The sequence below is a fragment of the Anopheles maculipalpis genome, chromosome 3RL (genome assembly GCF_943734695.1).
Source record: "Anopheles maculipalpis chromosome 3RL, idAnoMacuDA_375_x, whole genome shotgun sequence".
Lineage (NCBI taxonomy): Eukaryota > Metazoa > Arthropoda > Insecta > Diptera > Culicidae > Anopheles > Anopheles maculipalpis.
The window spans coordinates 72,429,364-72,446,161 of record NC_064872.1 but is presented as its reverse complement, the minus strand read 5'-3'; the positions used below and the strand labels follow the sequence as shown (position 1 = coordinate 72,446,161).

General features: G+C 44.1%; 2 protein-coding genes across 2 annotated transcripts in view; one reads left to right on the top strand and one right to left on the bottom strand.

Moving 5' to 3' along the window:
- LOC126561999 (protein alan shepard) overlaps positions 1–16,798 on the bottom strand; it is a 416,355-nt gene that overhangs the window by 283,336 nt on the left and 116,221 nt on the right. The gene's annotated exons all lie outside the window — the stretch shown is intronic.
- Positions 1,707–15,509, top strand: LOC126561948 (potential E3 ubiquitin-protein ligase ariadne-2). The gene is made up of 5 exons (XM_050218336.1): positions 1,707–1,785; positions 13,677–14,515; positions 14,588–14,956; positions 15,018–15,281; positions 15,363–15,509. Exons 1-5 carry the CDS (start codon positions 1,713–1,715, stop codon positions 15,507–15,509), a joined length of 1,692 nt encoding a protein of 563 aa, XP_050074293.1. The 5' UTR covers positions 1,707–1,712.

Sequence of the window (16,798 nt, the reverse complement as noted above, 5' to 3'; positions counted from 1 at the left end):
GATTATGGAGAGATCTGTGGCTACTTGAACATTGAACAGTACTGAAAAAAAACAAAACGAATTGATAAAGATTTATTCTCAGTTCAAAAACACACCGTTGAGGAACGGTCTTTGTCCTTAACGGTCACTTCACGTGGTTTTGAAGAGGATGACCAACAATGGTTATTTATTACTTCTCATCACTCACGTATAGCTAAGTACTTATATGGCTCTTATTCTAATGTCTATAAATTACAGATAAACGGCAAATAAATTGGCTTACTTTTTAGAAACGCAACGGTTATGCAAAAATGCTGGTTTGGCTCTAAATTGGGCTTTACCTTGCATGTTCTGCCAAGAATATCCTGATCTCCTAAATATGGTCAATACAACTGGCAATTGTGGATTTGCACCTATTATTTATATTAACATTCTATGTGATTATCTCTTCTTGAAACTAGGGACGGTTGTAAATCCCGAACAAATGCCTTTATTTCATCACAAATTAACGATGTTTTATGCAAGCCATCGGATTCGGATCGGATTACACATTCTCTCGCTATCATGTTGGAGCGGAAGCAAAACAGAAAGGCCTGTTCACAAATTCAAACGTCCATTCGGTCGTTTCAACAGAAGATGTCCTGAAATATCCGAATAATTTAATCATCTTCAGGAAATGTTTCCGTACCACTTTTTATGCTGAATTTGCTGATTGCGGACGTTTTTTACCAAAGAAATTAATAAAATTCTGACACCACCAACTGTCACTCTAGCTGACACTTGTCAAATCTGACAGAAAGCCAACAATGGACGCACCTTCGCTCCGACCAGCCTGCCTCATAATCGCATCACAAAGCGTACGGGAGTGTTTGTTTGGTGTGCTGCGTGCAGGGCACGAACGCTGTCTTTCTCCTCGCAGAAAATTCCATCCTTGCTTTTTCGCAGTTCACAATCCGCCAGTGCAGTAGTTCAATACTCGCGTTTTATCGTAAATCGTAAAGTTTCTCCGTTTCGCGTGAATCACCACCACACCTGCTCGGTTGAATCATCCTTTAGTAGTAGGCGAAACGGTCTGAACCGAGACCCAGCTACAAACCAGCTAATTCGCAGGTGCTGCTCTTTTTATATAGTGTAGTGTTGATTCCTGTTTTTGTCTTGGTTTTGCATTAAATTCTTCCCAGTGCAGGGAATCGTCGATGCAACTAAATCGTCCGTGTTCGTACATGCGAGTGCGTTTCTATTGCGCGTCTGCTGCATAAAGTGGTTTTGTAAGATTGTAAAGTGGATGTGTGTGTGTGTGTGTGCGTTGATCTCAAAAATTTGCACCCAACAAAACTAGCTTCCCCGTGTACAGTAACGACGGTCGGTAGTGGGAAAACCAGCTGTGAAAATCCCTCAAATGTTAGATTCCATTACCGCAAATTACAACACAACCATAGCGAGCGTGTGCAAAAATTAGCAACAATTGCCCGTCTGTGTGTATGTGCTTGCGATAATAATCCTGCATAGTGGTGTGTTCCGTGCGGAGGGTGGCTCCGTGTGCTGGGAAACGGAACACGGAACTGGTGGGAAAAATTCGCACCCAAGAAAGTGAAGGTGATTTTTCATGATCACCGGCAGCAGCAGTAGCAGCAGCTAATAAAGCTCCGAAACCACAGAAAGAAAGAATCTGCGGTGTACCAACGAGAAGAAGGCTTCAATCATCCACCCGTGCTACACAGCCCACAGCTACGATGGCGGACCAAGAATCGGACATGGAATATTCGTCCGACAATGATTACGAATTTGAGGACTATTACAACTCAGGTAAGTGCTTGTGCTTTGCCATAGCGTATTGCCCATTAATTCGATATGAGTTTTTTATTCTTTTCGGTATACTTGTATTAACACACCGCGCGGAACATGCTCTCGATTCCGTCGTTCCGGTTGACTGACTGCGTTTGCTCAGAAGAAGCCAAAAACCCTGCGAGCGTACTACTGCAATAGAACCCCAAAGATTGGCTATCAAGATTGCATTACTGTACGATGAACTCGTTGCGAGCGAAAAGATGGGCGCGTCTTTTCTAGCTCAACAAGCCCCACAAGCGCTGTCGGCCTGTCTGAAGAAGCCCGTTGGGGGAGCTATGGGTACTTCTCCCACTCGATCGTATGTAGAGTGCGATTGTTTCACTTCCCTATTAGTGTAAGAAGCCGCCTCGCGCTAAGCGTAAAGCGCGGTGCGCGATCGTTACGGTTGTTAGTTGCGTGTGCATGAGTACAGTGATGGACAAAGCAATAGGAGCAGGTCTTTGTGTTGAAGGCATCAAGTTTTGGCTCTTAAGTCTGTCTAATTTTCACACATGGAAACCACTTTTCTATTAAGCATAAAGAGCCCTGTTTAAAATATAATTGGTTCCGTGCGATAGCTTGTATCGGTGGACATCTGGGCATAGTTGATTTAATGATGCTAATCATAAATGAATTATTATTCATTTTATAGTCATGTGAATACTGAATTACTATACGTCATTAGAATAATTGTATTGTTGTGTCTAAATTGTCTTTAATTGCTCCAAAAATCGTATGAATTTGTTCTTTTTTTTTTCAGAGTCAAAAGAACTTGAATCATGAACAAAACACACATGCCGAAGAGTCCAAACAAAATTGGTGCATTAGGCACAATTACTTAATCTCTATCTCATGGCGGACCTATGGAGGGTTGTCAAGTCAAAGTTTGGAGGGTCAAGATTCAAACCTTACCTATAGGCCATGGACCTATTATAACTCTATGAAAACCTGGCGCATTTACCTGTGCAACGCAGAAATCGTAATTCAGGGATTTTTTCGACAGTTCGACATCAGTTTCTACAGTTTAAAATTACCCGCAGCCTTATGGTACTAAATGCAAGGCTCCATGTAGTATCAGATAGCACAATCAGCTTGTTAAACATTGCCTTTAATTCATGTCAAGCACTGTCTGTCCTTCGGAACAATAAACCACGTACTACAACATACTAATTGATACCGAATTGAACTTCGAAGAGGGTTTTTACAAATGAACTCCTTTACCTCACCTTTAGCCGCAACATAAATACGGTGATCTTATTGTTATTTCCCACACTGTATCTCGCATCGGTTGGGTGCGCGTTATGCTGCGAGATATGGTTGTAGTGTGCACTTCTTGTGTGTTGTTTTATTCCACCTTCCTTCGAACACACGAACAAAATCTAACTTTTCAATCCTTCTCGTTCCCATCGTCATCGCGAGTCGGTCTCTGTATGATCATCAGGTGTGCGTTGTCGGTTGAGCCAGCAAGGCTCACTGGCCTGCGCCCGGCGGTGTTCAGCGAACTGTTCCAAATGGTGCGATGGGGATTCCACCCCACCCGAAACTGGGTGGCGTATCTTACCGCACACATCACACACCGTGAGCAGTGACCGACTGGCTGATGGCCCTCGGCGAGGTCAATGGCACGGCGGTACGATTCGTACGGTGGATTTTAATGCTACGCAGCGGAAGCGATACGATGCTGCTCTCTCTCTCTCGGGCAAGCCAACCCGGTCAAGATATTGGGCTTTGCACGCAAGCATTTGTTCCTTGCGAGAGTAGTAAAATTTTCGGACGAGTCACACAGCTATTAATAAAAGAGGGTATAATAAATTCTTAATTTACATGATTTTTGAAGGACAAATGGTAATGGAAAAGAGTCGTTGTTCTCACGCAACGATGTTTCGGTTTAACAATGGCAACATGATAAATTAAACGCTTTTTGTTTTGTTTCGTTCTTGTTTCTTACGACCGTCAAGCTGATCAACGCTACGGAAACGCGCAGAAATAAAGAAAATTTGGGTTTTTATTTAACAATCTTGATTTTTATATCTGCTGTACAACGTCCGGTTGACGATGAAGCATATGTTTCGGCTTAGATATACATTAACAGTTAATAGATGACAATGCAAGTAGATTTGACAGCGACAGGACCAGAGTTCATATTCCATCCGGTCCGTTCTCTCGTACTGAGGATTTAACTAATTAAATAGATGGTAACAACAAGTCTACTAAGCCATTAGATGTCCGGTATGACCTACCAGAAGGATCGTTAAGCCAAGAAGAAGAAGAAAAATTGGCCCTATTTTCGTCAAGAAGGAAAGTAGATTTCTTCTTCTTAGCTTAACGACCTACTTGCTCACGCTGGCCATCGAGTGACTTACTAGACTTATTGATACCTTGTAGTTGGTTAGTAAGTCCTCACTACATGGGAACCTTCGGGCCGGATGGGTCCCCGAGACCCCGACCCTGCCGTGGTCGCCTCGAATCCCCAGCTAAAGGTATTAGTCCGTCTCGTAAAATTTAAGGCTAATCATGGTTAATGTCCAAGGCGATCCTTCGCCAGTTGGTAGGAACATTAGTCTTGGATGTCTTCCGAATGAATGTTCATAGCTTTTTCAGCTCTTTCTGGACCTTGACAATGACTTCCCAATCGGTCTTAGTCTCAGATTCGCAGATAGAGGATTTCCCAACAAATTCTTTTGGTGGCTGCTAAGATCAATAGACACCAAATTGATAGTGGCACCATCAGTAGCCCTGCTAAAACATCCGGAACCACGTGGGGGTGATGTATGGATAGGTAAATTTGTCGCAAAAGTCGTCCAAAACTTCACCTATAACGGGTCAAAAGTCAGCACTGAAAAGAGTATAGAGACGGGGTTGCGCGCTAGGATGCTGGCAGCCAGCCGGTCATTCTACAGCCTGAGGAAACATCTCACCTAAAAAAATCTGTCGCGACGATCGAAGCTGGGACTGTATCGTGCCTTTATAGTCCCAGTACTTACATACACCTCTGAGACAAGGACCCTGTCCAAAACAGACGAAGCCCTCTTAGCCGCATTCGAGAGGAAGATGCTCAGAAGGATCGTTGGTCCCGTTGGTGTGAGGAAGGACATTGGAGTAGCCGCTACAATGAGACGAGCCGTACGAACTGTATGACGACCTCACCGTCGTGCAGCGAATTAGGCTCGCCAGGCTCCGATGGGCTGGCCATGTTATAGGCATGGCATCGGACGACCCAGCTCAGAAAGTCCTTTTAGGTCGTCCACGGCCGTGCTTTTGGCGGTTCCGGCTTTTGCTGCGTCAGGCCAAGACCGCTTGACCGGTTGTAGCGCCTGATAAGCAAGGTCAATGGAGAGTCTCTTCGCTTAAAGATGAGCTCACTATCAGCCTAAGCATTCTGTAACATTACCCACCTCTTCCAAGATATTCGTCAATCTGTAGTCGCTAGAAAACGCTACACTACGAATGTAGGACTCTTCGAGCAGGTGTAGAAAAGTTATAATTATACCAAATTAGCCTTCGTATCGGTGTAGAACCATTCGCAATGAAACTACACTTACTGTGTTTCCGCAGGCTTGTCCACAGCCTCTATTGCCGGAGGCTCTTTAGCTAAACTGTGGCAGCCTAGCAGCATTTGTCGTCTACCCAACCGGGGTAGACCACTGGTGCGGTCACTGCTGGTTGACCGTGAAATTGTGTTCATCGTGTTAAGCAGTAGCAAATGAGTATAATTTTTCACTTTACGTTTGAATTAATGTGCTATTGCTTAGGATAATTTATCGTGAAAGGTAGTTGGGATGTTTTTTTTTCTGTTGAACCCAAAACACTATGTAGGAAACATGATTTACAGTACCATATTGAAGGCAAGAGTTATTCTTGACTTCAATGACTCAAAGCAAGTAATAAACAAGTAGTAAAGTTCCTTCTACTCAACATTGAAAAATTAAACACCATGATAAGAGGTTAGTAGTGGCGCAGCACTCGCTTCTTCTTCCTGTAACTTTTTGTCTTGACGTCTACTACTACTACTCCGGCTGAGAAAGATCACGCACGCCTTACAACGTGGGACGTTATTTTACACTGCAGCGTGGAACGGAATCGTCGTCGTCGTCGTCGTCGTCACCGTCGTGGGGTATTTGTCCTCGCACTTACCCCAACCATGCTGTCAGGGTTTCCTCATGCTTTGCACATGTTGGTCATGAAAGCATTGAACTGCGGGAGGTCACCAGACGGCAAATGTCTGAGATGCCTGCTGCCCGTGCCGAGACGAGCCTGCCGATTGCGCTTCGCGTGGTGCAACGCTTCGAATCTGGCCGCGTAAAAAGAGAAAGGAAAGGAAGAAGCAAAAGAGACACACGCACACGCAAAGAATATAATAAAGAAACTATTCAAGTTAACCGCTTTTCGTACCGACGAAGGCGGATGCGGTGGTGCGTGATATGGGGCATGTCGGGGCATGAATGATTTTGGAAGGTAAGCAATAACACGGACTAGCTGTGTAACGGCAACACCACGTGAAAAGGAAGTGGGTAAGAGGTTTCAGCCGCAGTTTCGTATAAGAAAAAACCTAGACCTTGTCAAGGTGAGCATTTGCCACACACACACACACACACTGGGCGCTGATGGAGGCTTGTTTAGATCGCGAGATGGTTGGTTTGGTTGGGGGTTGGGAAAACGAACGACATTGCCACGGAAAGCGAAAGTGGAGACAAAAACTGCGGATCTGTGATCGATCCGAGTCAAGGAAGATGCACGCATTTGTCAAGGTCTGGTTTTGTTTTTTTGTTGCTGTGGAAAGAGTGAAAGTTATTTACTTTCTTTTGTGCTTTCTTTTATTTATTTATTCAACTAATTAGGGATGTGTCTTCGATTGTAACAGCTGGATTTTTCATAATATACCTTCAAAGCATGACGAAAATCTCATAGACATGATTTTCTATGTTATTTTTTTTTTACTAATTTTGTTTGCTAATTGGTCTATTTATCGACAATAAAAACTAATTGTTTCTAAACAAAAAAAAAAATAACAAAGAAAAGATAAAGCACGACAAAGACCTATGAAAGTTATAAACGGGATAAAATGTATGAAATTCGGGACAAATTCTTCTACGCTGAGGGAAATAACTTTAGCGCCACCATAGTTATTTACGCAAAATCTTCGGAATTTACTTACTGATCTACCGGTAGCCCGTGAAACTAGGGAAACCTGTGGTGAGATGGAGTGCAGGAACCTCCCGAGTTCATCCTCATCCCACAAGCGTGAGGGGAAATCGACCTCTCCAAAATGCTGCCAACGGAGGCATCACGTTTGTCCAAGGAGTCTGCCTTTTTCATTGCCAGGGATCCCCCAAAGAGCAGGCAGCCAAATAAGCGATATTACGAAATGCTTTGTTAAACAAAGAGCTTAGAATAATCAGTATTTTTTGATAAAAGTAATCAGAGCTCTTTAATGCCTCGACGGATTTTAGTGCTTCGACAGCGCTGAGGCTATCAGTAAATATAAAATACTCCGAAGAGGATCCGTCCCGAGGATTTGGATGGGCTCCAAATCCTTGTCCGATGTAACGATCGCACTAAGGTAGCAGAACTCCTGTACCACCTCGAGATCGTCGCCATCAACTGATACTCTGCTTCCGAGTCGGGCTCTATCGTGGTCAGAGCCTCCGGCAAGCAGGTATTTTGTCTACGTCGCATTGATGCTCTATCCAATTCTATTGGCCTCGCGTAATTGGAGTAATAGTAATTGGAGAGATCGGGTGAAAATCGTGCCCCGGATGTCGAAGCCCGCGCTTCGCATGACACCCTCCAGAGCGATGTTGAACGGCAAACAGGAGAGTCCGTCTCCTCGTCTCAGACCCCGGTGAGATTCCAACGATTCCGATTCTAGTGGTACTAGGAGTGGTACTAGGAAAAACTCATGAAAAACGGTGAGAAAAAAATGTAACAACACTTTATCTTTCGATCAACTAATCTTTACTACGTTACTATCAACATTCAAATTAAACTTCATTGTTTCAATAAGGCTCAATTTCGTGGTCAACCCATTTCTTTCTAGAGTACACTGCTCGATCAGTTCTCAGCATTCATATGGCAGCATGTTGAAGTTTTTGCTATTTTTATTAATAGCTAGAGAAAGGATAGACTAGAAAGGATTTCTACTAGATACAGATCCGTCTTTAGACTTTGGTCAGCTTAGAGCTAAGAAGCTGGACATAATTTCTGCTTCCAAACGAAATCTGGACCATAACAAAACTCGTGATGATGGAGCAAACTGATCCGTGTTTCCGTGTTGAGCCTCATGGAGATTCATCCCAATGGAATCAGTTTCCAAGCATCAAATATTCCAACTCATTCGAATAGAGACTCTTCACGCAGATCGTGCCACAATTATTGTTTCCAATTATCAAAACCATCAAGGTTGAACACCGTTTCATCCGAACAGACCACATCAATGCTGTGTCCAGCTGGGCTTGCCGAGATGAATGTTGGATGTTGTGATAGCTTCTGGTTCGCTTATATTCTACAACTAGTGCAACTGCCATCATCGACATGTTTTCAAAAACTGTACGTCTTTGGTAGGTGATTGGAACATTTTTTTCACCGATTGCACTCTAGAAGAGAGAGGTTTGAATCGTAGTATTTTGAGAATTTTTCTTCCTTCGAACCAATTGGAGGCTTTAGCTGGGTTGGTCGTAGTTTGCATGCTGGTGCTAATTTTATTTTGCATACTTTTCGATTAAATCTGCGACTTGGGATGATGATGATTCGCAAAAATTCCTACTCATTTTTTCTAAAGACTTAACATAAATTGTTATTTTTTATTATTTCGTGATGACGGGTCTGGCCGTTCAACTACTTTATAACTGATTCAACTTACACCCTATTTTGAGGCCAGACATTTCCTTCTCCTTCAATTCAAGTGCACCTTATTGTTGCTGCCAGGTATGGTTCTTAAGTTGTCCTCTCTGTTTCCGCTAAGGAGTTGGCGGCTCTTTGGAGCATCGTGCCGTGGAGAATAACAACTGGCTCCCGAGAAAACTCCCTCTGCTGCGGATATTTTGTGGTGTTCGCCACTCCATATTGTTGCCAGCATTTGGATGTTGTAGCTGGCGGCCCCACCATCAGCAGAACGCACGAGTCCGAAAGCCACTACAACTTTGTTAAGCTACAGTAGCATCTAACTCACGCATTCGACGCCTGCAAAATGCATGGTGCCGATAGTCACTATAACCTTGTAAGGATACTGCATCGACTCTGGAGCCGAAATAGCGACAGGCGCACCGTTGCGAACGTGTAACAAACAGAAAAACAAATAAACATAACAAATTATAATCAGCTAATAGGAACGGGAAGGGATCAAAGGACGATTCCCATCTCTTTGGCGAAGTCAAACAGAATCCGCGCAGCATATTCGGAGTCATTCTGTCCCAGGATATCGCGCATCGGCACCGCCGGGGATGTTGGTGGTGCTATTCTTATGTTTCTCACTGGCATATGAATATTCAATATAACAGCTTAATACGATGATCATTATCGCTGAATGGGCTTTAAAAATGATTAAAAATAACAAAACAATTAATGCAAATCAATTTGGCGTTTGTTTTCGCTGCCAACAAGTCCATAATTAATTGATGGCGAAACACACAAGATTATGCCGCAAATAAAAAAAAAATCTTCACCAACCCACCACAACAACATATGACTCTGGCTAGTGCCTCGTGGCAACAACATGCTGACTATTTATGGCTTCTTCTGCGTACTGTCCTGAAATGCGACCGCCTAGTTACAACTGCACCAACAACGTGTTCGTAAACATTTCTCATTACGCGAGATTCTTGGAGAAAAGCGTGTAGAATGAATGTGCCCGAACCAGAGAGCAGATCAACCAAAAACCGGGCGGATTCAGATACAGAAATAAAATTCTTGTTAAAATAGCACAATTAAGCACAATTCATGCATACGTGCGGATGAAGTCGTACAAACACGCCCGGTGTGGGAGCTGCTATTTGTTAGCGGATCGATGGAGGATGTAATCAATTCGTCGATTTTTTACGGTGCTACAGTGGAAAGTTCCAGAAATTGCTGCAATATAGGAGAAGTTTAATTTTAAGGCTTCTTTAGTTATATAATTCATTCCAACGGTCACAGCATGTAAAGCACATGTAAAAATAATTACATAAAAGTACGTCACAAACGTCTTAGCTGGCCATCATTAGCGCATAACGTTCACATAACGTTACCCACCCTCAACAAGCCCAATGTATGACATTTTTGGAAGCCTCACAATTTCCCGACACACACACACCCAAGAACTGGTTTGAGGCTTCACTTGTTCCGCAGGTTTCGAATGCGAAACCAAACCCGAACCGCCCGGATGTGCTGGCTATTCTTCTCACATTGCCGTATTTTGCTGGTCAAAGTTAGTCGACTGCCGCGTCACATAATTTATGAAAAGCCCAACAACGGTGGGCCAACCCTCCAAACACACGAACCGGATAAATATAGCGCTCGAGTCCACGAGGACACTCTTCTGTAGCCGTTGGCAAATCAATTTCTCGATGCTTTTCTTTTGTTTTCCCAACGCACGTGTGGCCGGAAACGGGGGATGACATTTTGCGCCAAGGCCGCGCACATAAACCCTACCAGCGGTAATCAATTCTTGGACGGGTAACGTTTTCCGCGCCACAAGCTAAACCGAAGAGCTTAACGAGGCTTTAGTTTATATAAATAAACACACATTTCCTTAGGAGAAATGCGAAGGACAACGGATGTGGGTCCTCTGTTTCTCCGGTGGGGTCAGTAGTGACGGATTTTAAGGTCAATCTGTTTCAGAGTTCCTACTACTCGGATGGCAGCGGGTAATAAGGTTTTCCCAATAAATCATAGACATTGAAGCAAGCGAAACACGTACATCATAATCGCTTATCTGTTGAAGGAATGTTCCAGTTTCCAGTTCGCGAAATATGGGTCATTATCACGCGTCCCATATACAGTGAATGGTTGGCCATAGCTCAAACAAGATTACGATCTGTAACAGCAGCTGATCATGATGCTGCTGCTGCTGCTGCTGCTGCGGCTACCGCTGCTCGTTGATATCACGCTGCGCTTGTTACGAAATTGGTAAACCTTGCTAAACCAACGCTCTTGGGCTATGTTGTCCACCTTGGATGGACCATGTTCCGATCTAACGCACCTCCTTTACACCTTAGCTGCTGTCGCGCGTGGACCTTAGAGCTGGTCGCTTTTACTGGTAGGCTATGCAAAGCGAAGATTCTTCACGAACGATATATTCTCTCTCAAATCTTGTGGCCACAACGCCGTTGTAAATCATCTTGGCAAGGATCTCCAGTTTTGCGTGGGTGGGTTTTTTTGTTGTTGTTGGTAGCTGCTTTGAATCACTCTGTGCCTGTGGGTGAAGGTGATTTTTGCAAATGTGTATCGATTTGCAATGTTATTGAATGGCACAACAAGTAAGCGGTCGATCGCTGCACGATCGTTGGCCAGTGGTGTCCAACTCGAAACGAGTAATGAACTTGTGTGATCGTGCGTCCTCCCGGAATGACCAATATGACCACCCTAAATATTAACTTATGAGTCGAGGCGTAACGTCTGTCAATCTATTTATGCCGGCTTGTCTGGGAGATAAATCCATCAAAGCCGACGCTTCATCTCAACTTGATCCTACTGTCCATGTGGACGGTCTGCAAGATCTTTACAGCACGGGTCGTCCGGTGCCATTCGCATGACATGATACGGAGTGTAACTAGTCTAGTTCGCTGCAAGATTATGAGATTATCGCAGAAATCGTCATTGTGTTATCTAATTTCCTTCCACACAAACGAATATTTTGCTAGCTTTGAACAAAGTCCATGCCTCAAAAATGTATGTGAATAAACGGTTTCAATCCATAGAATCGTATTGTACTGTAACTTAGTGGAATATTTCATACTATTTTATTGTTTTCTACTATTTTTGTGCATTCAATTCGTTCCAATTACCTGATACGGTGATGATGATATGGTCTGCTGATAGAAGCAAGCTATTGAAGAATTTTTTTTTCATTTATTCTGATCTAACAGAAGAGAACGACGTTACGTTCAGCAAAAATTTTACTATATGACTAGTCAAGGCCCGGTAGAACCTACCTTTTTGTACCCGTAAAATCCGAGATGCAAACGCACGATGTTTAAATTCGTCATTATGTGAATTGTGCAGATTATCCGGTAACAGAAAAAGAAATGAAAATATGAAAAGCGTCCCGATGAGCAACTTCGACCAAAAGCTTACCGATTGTTCAATCTTAAGCCCTTTTTTTCGCCCTTGGTCCTATGGGTATTTGCTCATCTATCACAGAGCCGGATCTTCGTATGAGCGGACTGATCGGCGGACATCAGGTGCTTGAAGTCTCTGTTCGTTTCTCTAGTCTACTCATCGTTGGATGATACCTCAGTAATTTGGTCCTCCTCTGGCGAGGGAGCTGTAGCAATGGTGGAGCGGATTCAGAGGACTTTCACTCGCTTTGTCATGCGCAATGTATTTGACACTCCTGGCTCCGCGTTGCCATCGTATCCTGTACGCTGTCACTTGCTAGATCTGGAGCCCTTAGAATCTTGTCGCACACATGGTCAAGCCTCCCTTCTCCTCGATTCCATTGATTCTCCTTTCTCACTCTCATCCATTAATCTATATGTACCCACGCACCGTCTTCGTTCTCGTCTTCTTCTTGCGATTGCATCAAAGATATCTTATGTTGGTGTAAATGATTATTGTTTTAATTTAATTTTTCCAATCTGTTTGACTTCACCATTTCCATATCTTCCTTCCGAGCTAGTCTTCGTGCATACGTTCCATCCAGCTCCTCTCCTTGGCCCATTCCCTTCGTCCAATTAAAAAAAAATGTTATTTGCTCTAGTAATGCTATAGTCCAGATTTTTTTGAATTTGTTTCATTACATACTTATAATTAACGTAAAACAAATCATAAAACTTGTAGCGGTAGAGGTAGCGCATCCTTCCCGTGTGAGCTTCTGGATGTAATTTTAGCAAACTACAATCGAGCAATCTAGTGCTCGTTGGAGGGATGTACCCCCGCTCTTTCTCTTCTTCCATTCTTCGCTCGCTGCGCTCGCTTGCTCGCTGTTGCTAGGCTACGACGACGATGATGAAGCTCGATTCGAGGGTGCGTCACGCGCTCGGGTGTTACCCTTACGTTCTTTTATATGTAGATTACAATTTTCCCCTAATTTAAGGTTAGATTCCTCTGTATGATTGCAAAGTCCAAGCCCAAGAAGCTTGTAATATTCCACAAACTATTTGAGAAATGCCATCCAGTGATTCAAAAGTGATCCATTATATGGATCGAAACCCTACATTGGAACTATAAAGGCTTTATACAACGCCAGCTTCGTTTATCGTTCACCAGTTTTGTGCAAAGTCTATGCCTCAGAGGTGTATGTTAGTATTGAAACTGTAAAATTGTTGTAAAATCCCTGATTCCTCCATCGTGACAGGTATTTATAGTGGATAAGTTTTCTCATATTGTAGGCTCATCTATGTTGTTATCGGTACTCTGACTATTGACCCAAGCTAGGGAAAGTTTTGTTCATCTTCTAACGTGCGATCATCTGATCCTTATATAACCCCTTTTATTGCATCATTATTGCCTCATTGCATCCCCCTGATTGTTTATTAGCTGTGCCTCAGCTTTAAGAATTTATTGACCCCAAAACACACACCTTGTCTAACGAGCTGTCCATAGCTAAAATCGTTCACAAACAACAAGCTTGTGTAATTGCAATAAATATCTCTTCTTTATTGTACCATTCAACTCTATAAAGCGATAGTTTCTCATCTCAACTTTTCCCTCTGTTTTTCCCCCTTTTCCCACAGGTGAAGATTGTGACATCGAGCAGATCGACCCGAAGCGTACCGATCCGGAGTACTTCGTGTACGAGTGTCTGAACGTGGAAGAGGTCGAGAAGCTGCTGAACGAGTCGGTGGAGAAGCTAAGCACCCAGCTCCAGATTACGCCATCGCTGGCGAAGGTGCTGCTGCACGAAACCCGCTGGAACACGGCCGAAGTGATCGAGCGGTATCGCAACAACGCGTCCAATCTGTTGGTTAGCGCACGGATCAAAGCGGCTGCACCGTCGGTACCGCCCAGCCCACCACAACTGCCACCTGCCGTCCCATCCACGTCGTCGTCCCATGGTGCCGTCGCTTCAGGTGGTGCTGGCACCACCACCACCACCACCACCACCTCATGCTCATTCACCGCACCATCCGTCCCTGGCTGCTCGGCCAGCCCGGCAATCCCGGGAACGAGTAGTAGTAGTAGTAGTAGCGGAAGTACTACCACCACCAGCAATAGCAGTAGTGCTAAATCACATCAAACCAGCTCCACCACGATGACGGGAGCTTGCTGCTATCGTACACAGCTATGTCCGGTGTGCGTTACGGTACAGTCAACGGACAAGTTTCACTCCCTTGCCTGCCAGCACTCGTTCTGTCGCGACTGTTGGGCGATGCACTTCGAGATACAGATTGGGCAAGGCATTTCCACACAGATCGAGTGTATGGAGCAGCGTTGTGATGTGCGCGTACCGGAAGATCTCGTGCTGACGCTACTGAACCGGCCGATGCTGCGCGACAAGTATCAACAGTTTACGTTTGCCGATTACGTGAAATCCCATCCGGAGTTACGCTTCTGTCCGGGTCCAAACTGTCAGGTGTGTGAGTGATCTTCGGATGTGTGAGTGGTAGCTAATTGGATTGTTTTCGATCGCTTCGTTTCTTTTTAGACGATCATCCGCAGCCAGGACATTAGCCCGAAGAAAGCCGTCTGCCGGATGTGCAAGACGGCGTTCTGTTTCCGGTGCGGTACCGACTATCACGCCCCAACCGACTGCCAGATCATCCGCAAATGGTTAACCAAGTGTGCGGACGACAGCGAAACGGCCAACTACATCAGTGCGCACACGAAGGACTGCCCCAAGTGTCACATCTGCATCGAGAAGAACGGTGGTTGCAATCATATGCAGTGCTTTAACTGCAAGCACGACTTTTGCTGGATGTGTTTGGGCGATTGGAAGGCGCACGGGTCGGAGTATTACGAGTGTTCGCGGTACAAGGAAAATCCTAACATTGCCCACGAATCGGTACACGCGCAGGTAAGGGGCGTGATTGGATTGCTTTGCTAAGCGTTGCTTTAATTCATGCTTGTTTTTGCAGGCCCGGGAAGCGCTCAAGAAGTACCTGCACTACTACGAACGGTGGGAAAACCATTCCAAGTCGCTTCAGCTCGAGCAGCAAACGCTGGACCGGATGCGGACGCGCATCAACGAGAAGGTGATGAAGGGACTCGGTACGTGGATCGATTGGCAGCATCTGTTCGATGCGGCAACCCTGCTGGCCAAGTGTCGCTACACGCTACAGTACACGTACCCGTACGCGTACTACATGGAATCGCGGAAGGAACTGTTCGAGTATCAGCAGGTGCGTGTTTCCAGCAAAGGAAAGGGAGATAAAAGCATAAAGGTAACCAATTTCTATCCAAAATTTCGTACCGTTTTTTAGGCACAACTCGAAGCGGAAATTGAAAACCTTTCCTGGAAGGTTGAACGGGCGGAAACGACCGATCGGGGTGAGCTGGAGAATCAGATGGACATTGCGGAAAAGCGCCGGACGACACTGCTGAAGGATTTCTTTCCAACGGAGGCGTAAGAAAGGACGGAGTGAGCGAAAAAGAATAGGACAGAAACTTACTTCTTCCACCGAATGTAGTGTGGTGCGGTGCGGTGCGCGTTTGTAATAATTATAGCTACTACTATGACTACTACTATGAATGGCAACATGGAATACTACCTGCTGTTACTACTACTATTATAAATACCTACGATTTATGTACATTTAGCGGTGTAAGGCGATTCGCACAGCGACAAGGGTGCTTGTTGCTGTGTGTGTATTTGTTGAGGGTTTGATAGGATTCTTAGAAATGCGCCCGTAAAGAAGCTATTACTATCGGATAGAAGAAAGTTTAAAATGGAAAAGACAAAACGAGATCTTCAGCAGCAGAAGCAGCAATATTGCAGGAACAAAAAACAAACAGAAACTATTAGTGAAGTATTTGCTTAGCTTTAGATTAGTTATGAAAAAAAAAGAAACAATGAAAACAAAACGAGAAGTAAACACAATCTTAAAAGTAGGAACATAAGTAACGTAAGAAACAAGCTGAAGACGCTTGCGTCAATGTGCAATGAAGGGAAGGAAGCAAACAAAAAAAAAAAGAAGGATCCGATCCAACATTTTGGGTTTTTGGTACTATCCTTTTCTCATTCGGACGAGATTAACGTAACAAAAAACCAACACAGAGAGGAGAGCCGTTTGTTGAGTGAAATGTTGTATTTTTAAAAGGTGGAAAAAGTGTTATAATACTGCCTGGATGCTTGCGTAGAACTTCCCAATAGGTAATACTTCAGGATAAGTGCGAAACAAAAAGCTCGAAAATTGCTCCATCTATGCGTGCGAGTTAACGAGAAAGGATTCCGAAGTAATTGGAAATAGAGGAACTGCAACTGCAAGGTATGAAAAGTATATAGCGCATATGATAATTGCTGCTACGCATGTAACTTTTTCCTCCATTTTCCACCGTATGGTGTGCCGTGCGGGGATGAGACTCTGTCCTTTCTGCCAGCAATAGCGAAAAAGAAAGCAGAAGTAAGGTAACAATGGCAAAATATAGTGTATCCATCGCGGAAGCCAACTTTAAGACAAAAAAGCAAGCTGTGGAAATTTAAAAACAAAAAGCTACAAAAAACTAATCGAAACGATCGTTTTATGTTGTATGTAAATTGATGGGAAAGAAATTAGTGTTAGTAATACTGCTGACAAGTATGACAAGTGACAATTCATTGCCATCTGGTCCAGCTTTTTGATATCTATATAGACGCCTCCTCTGTCTATATGGATGACCTGAATAGACTTAACGACTCGTCCAAATAGTGTCTCTGCTC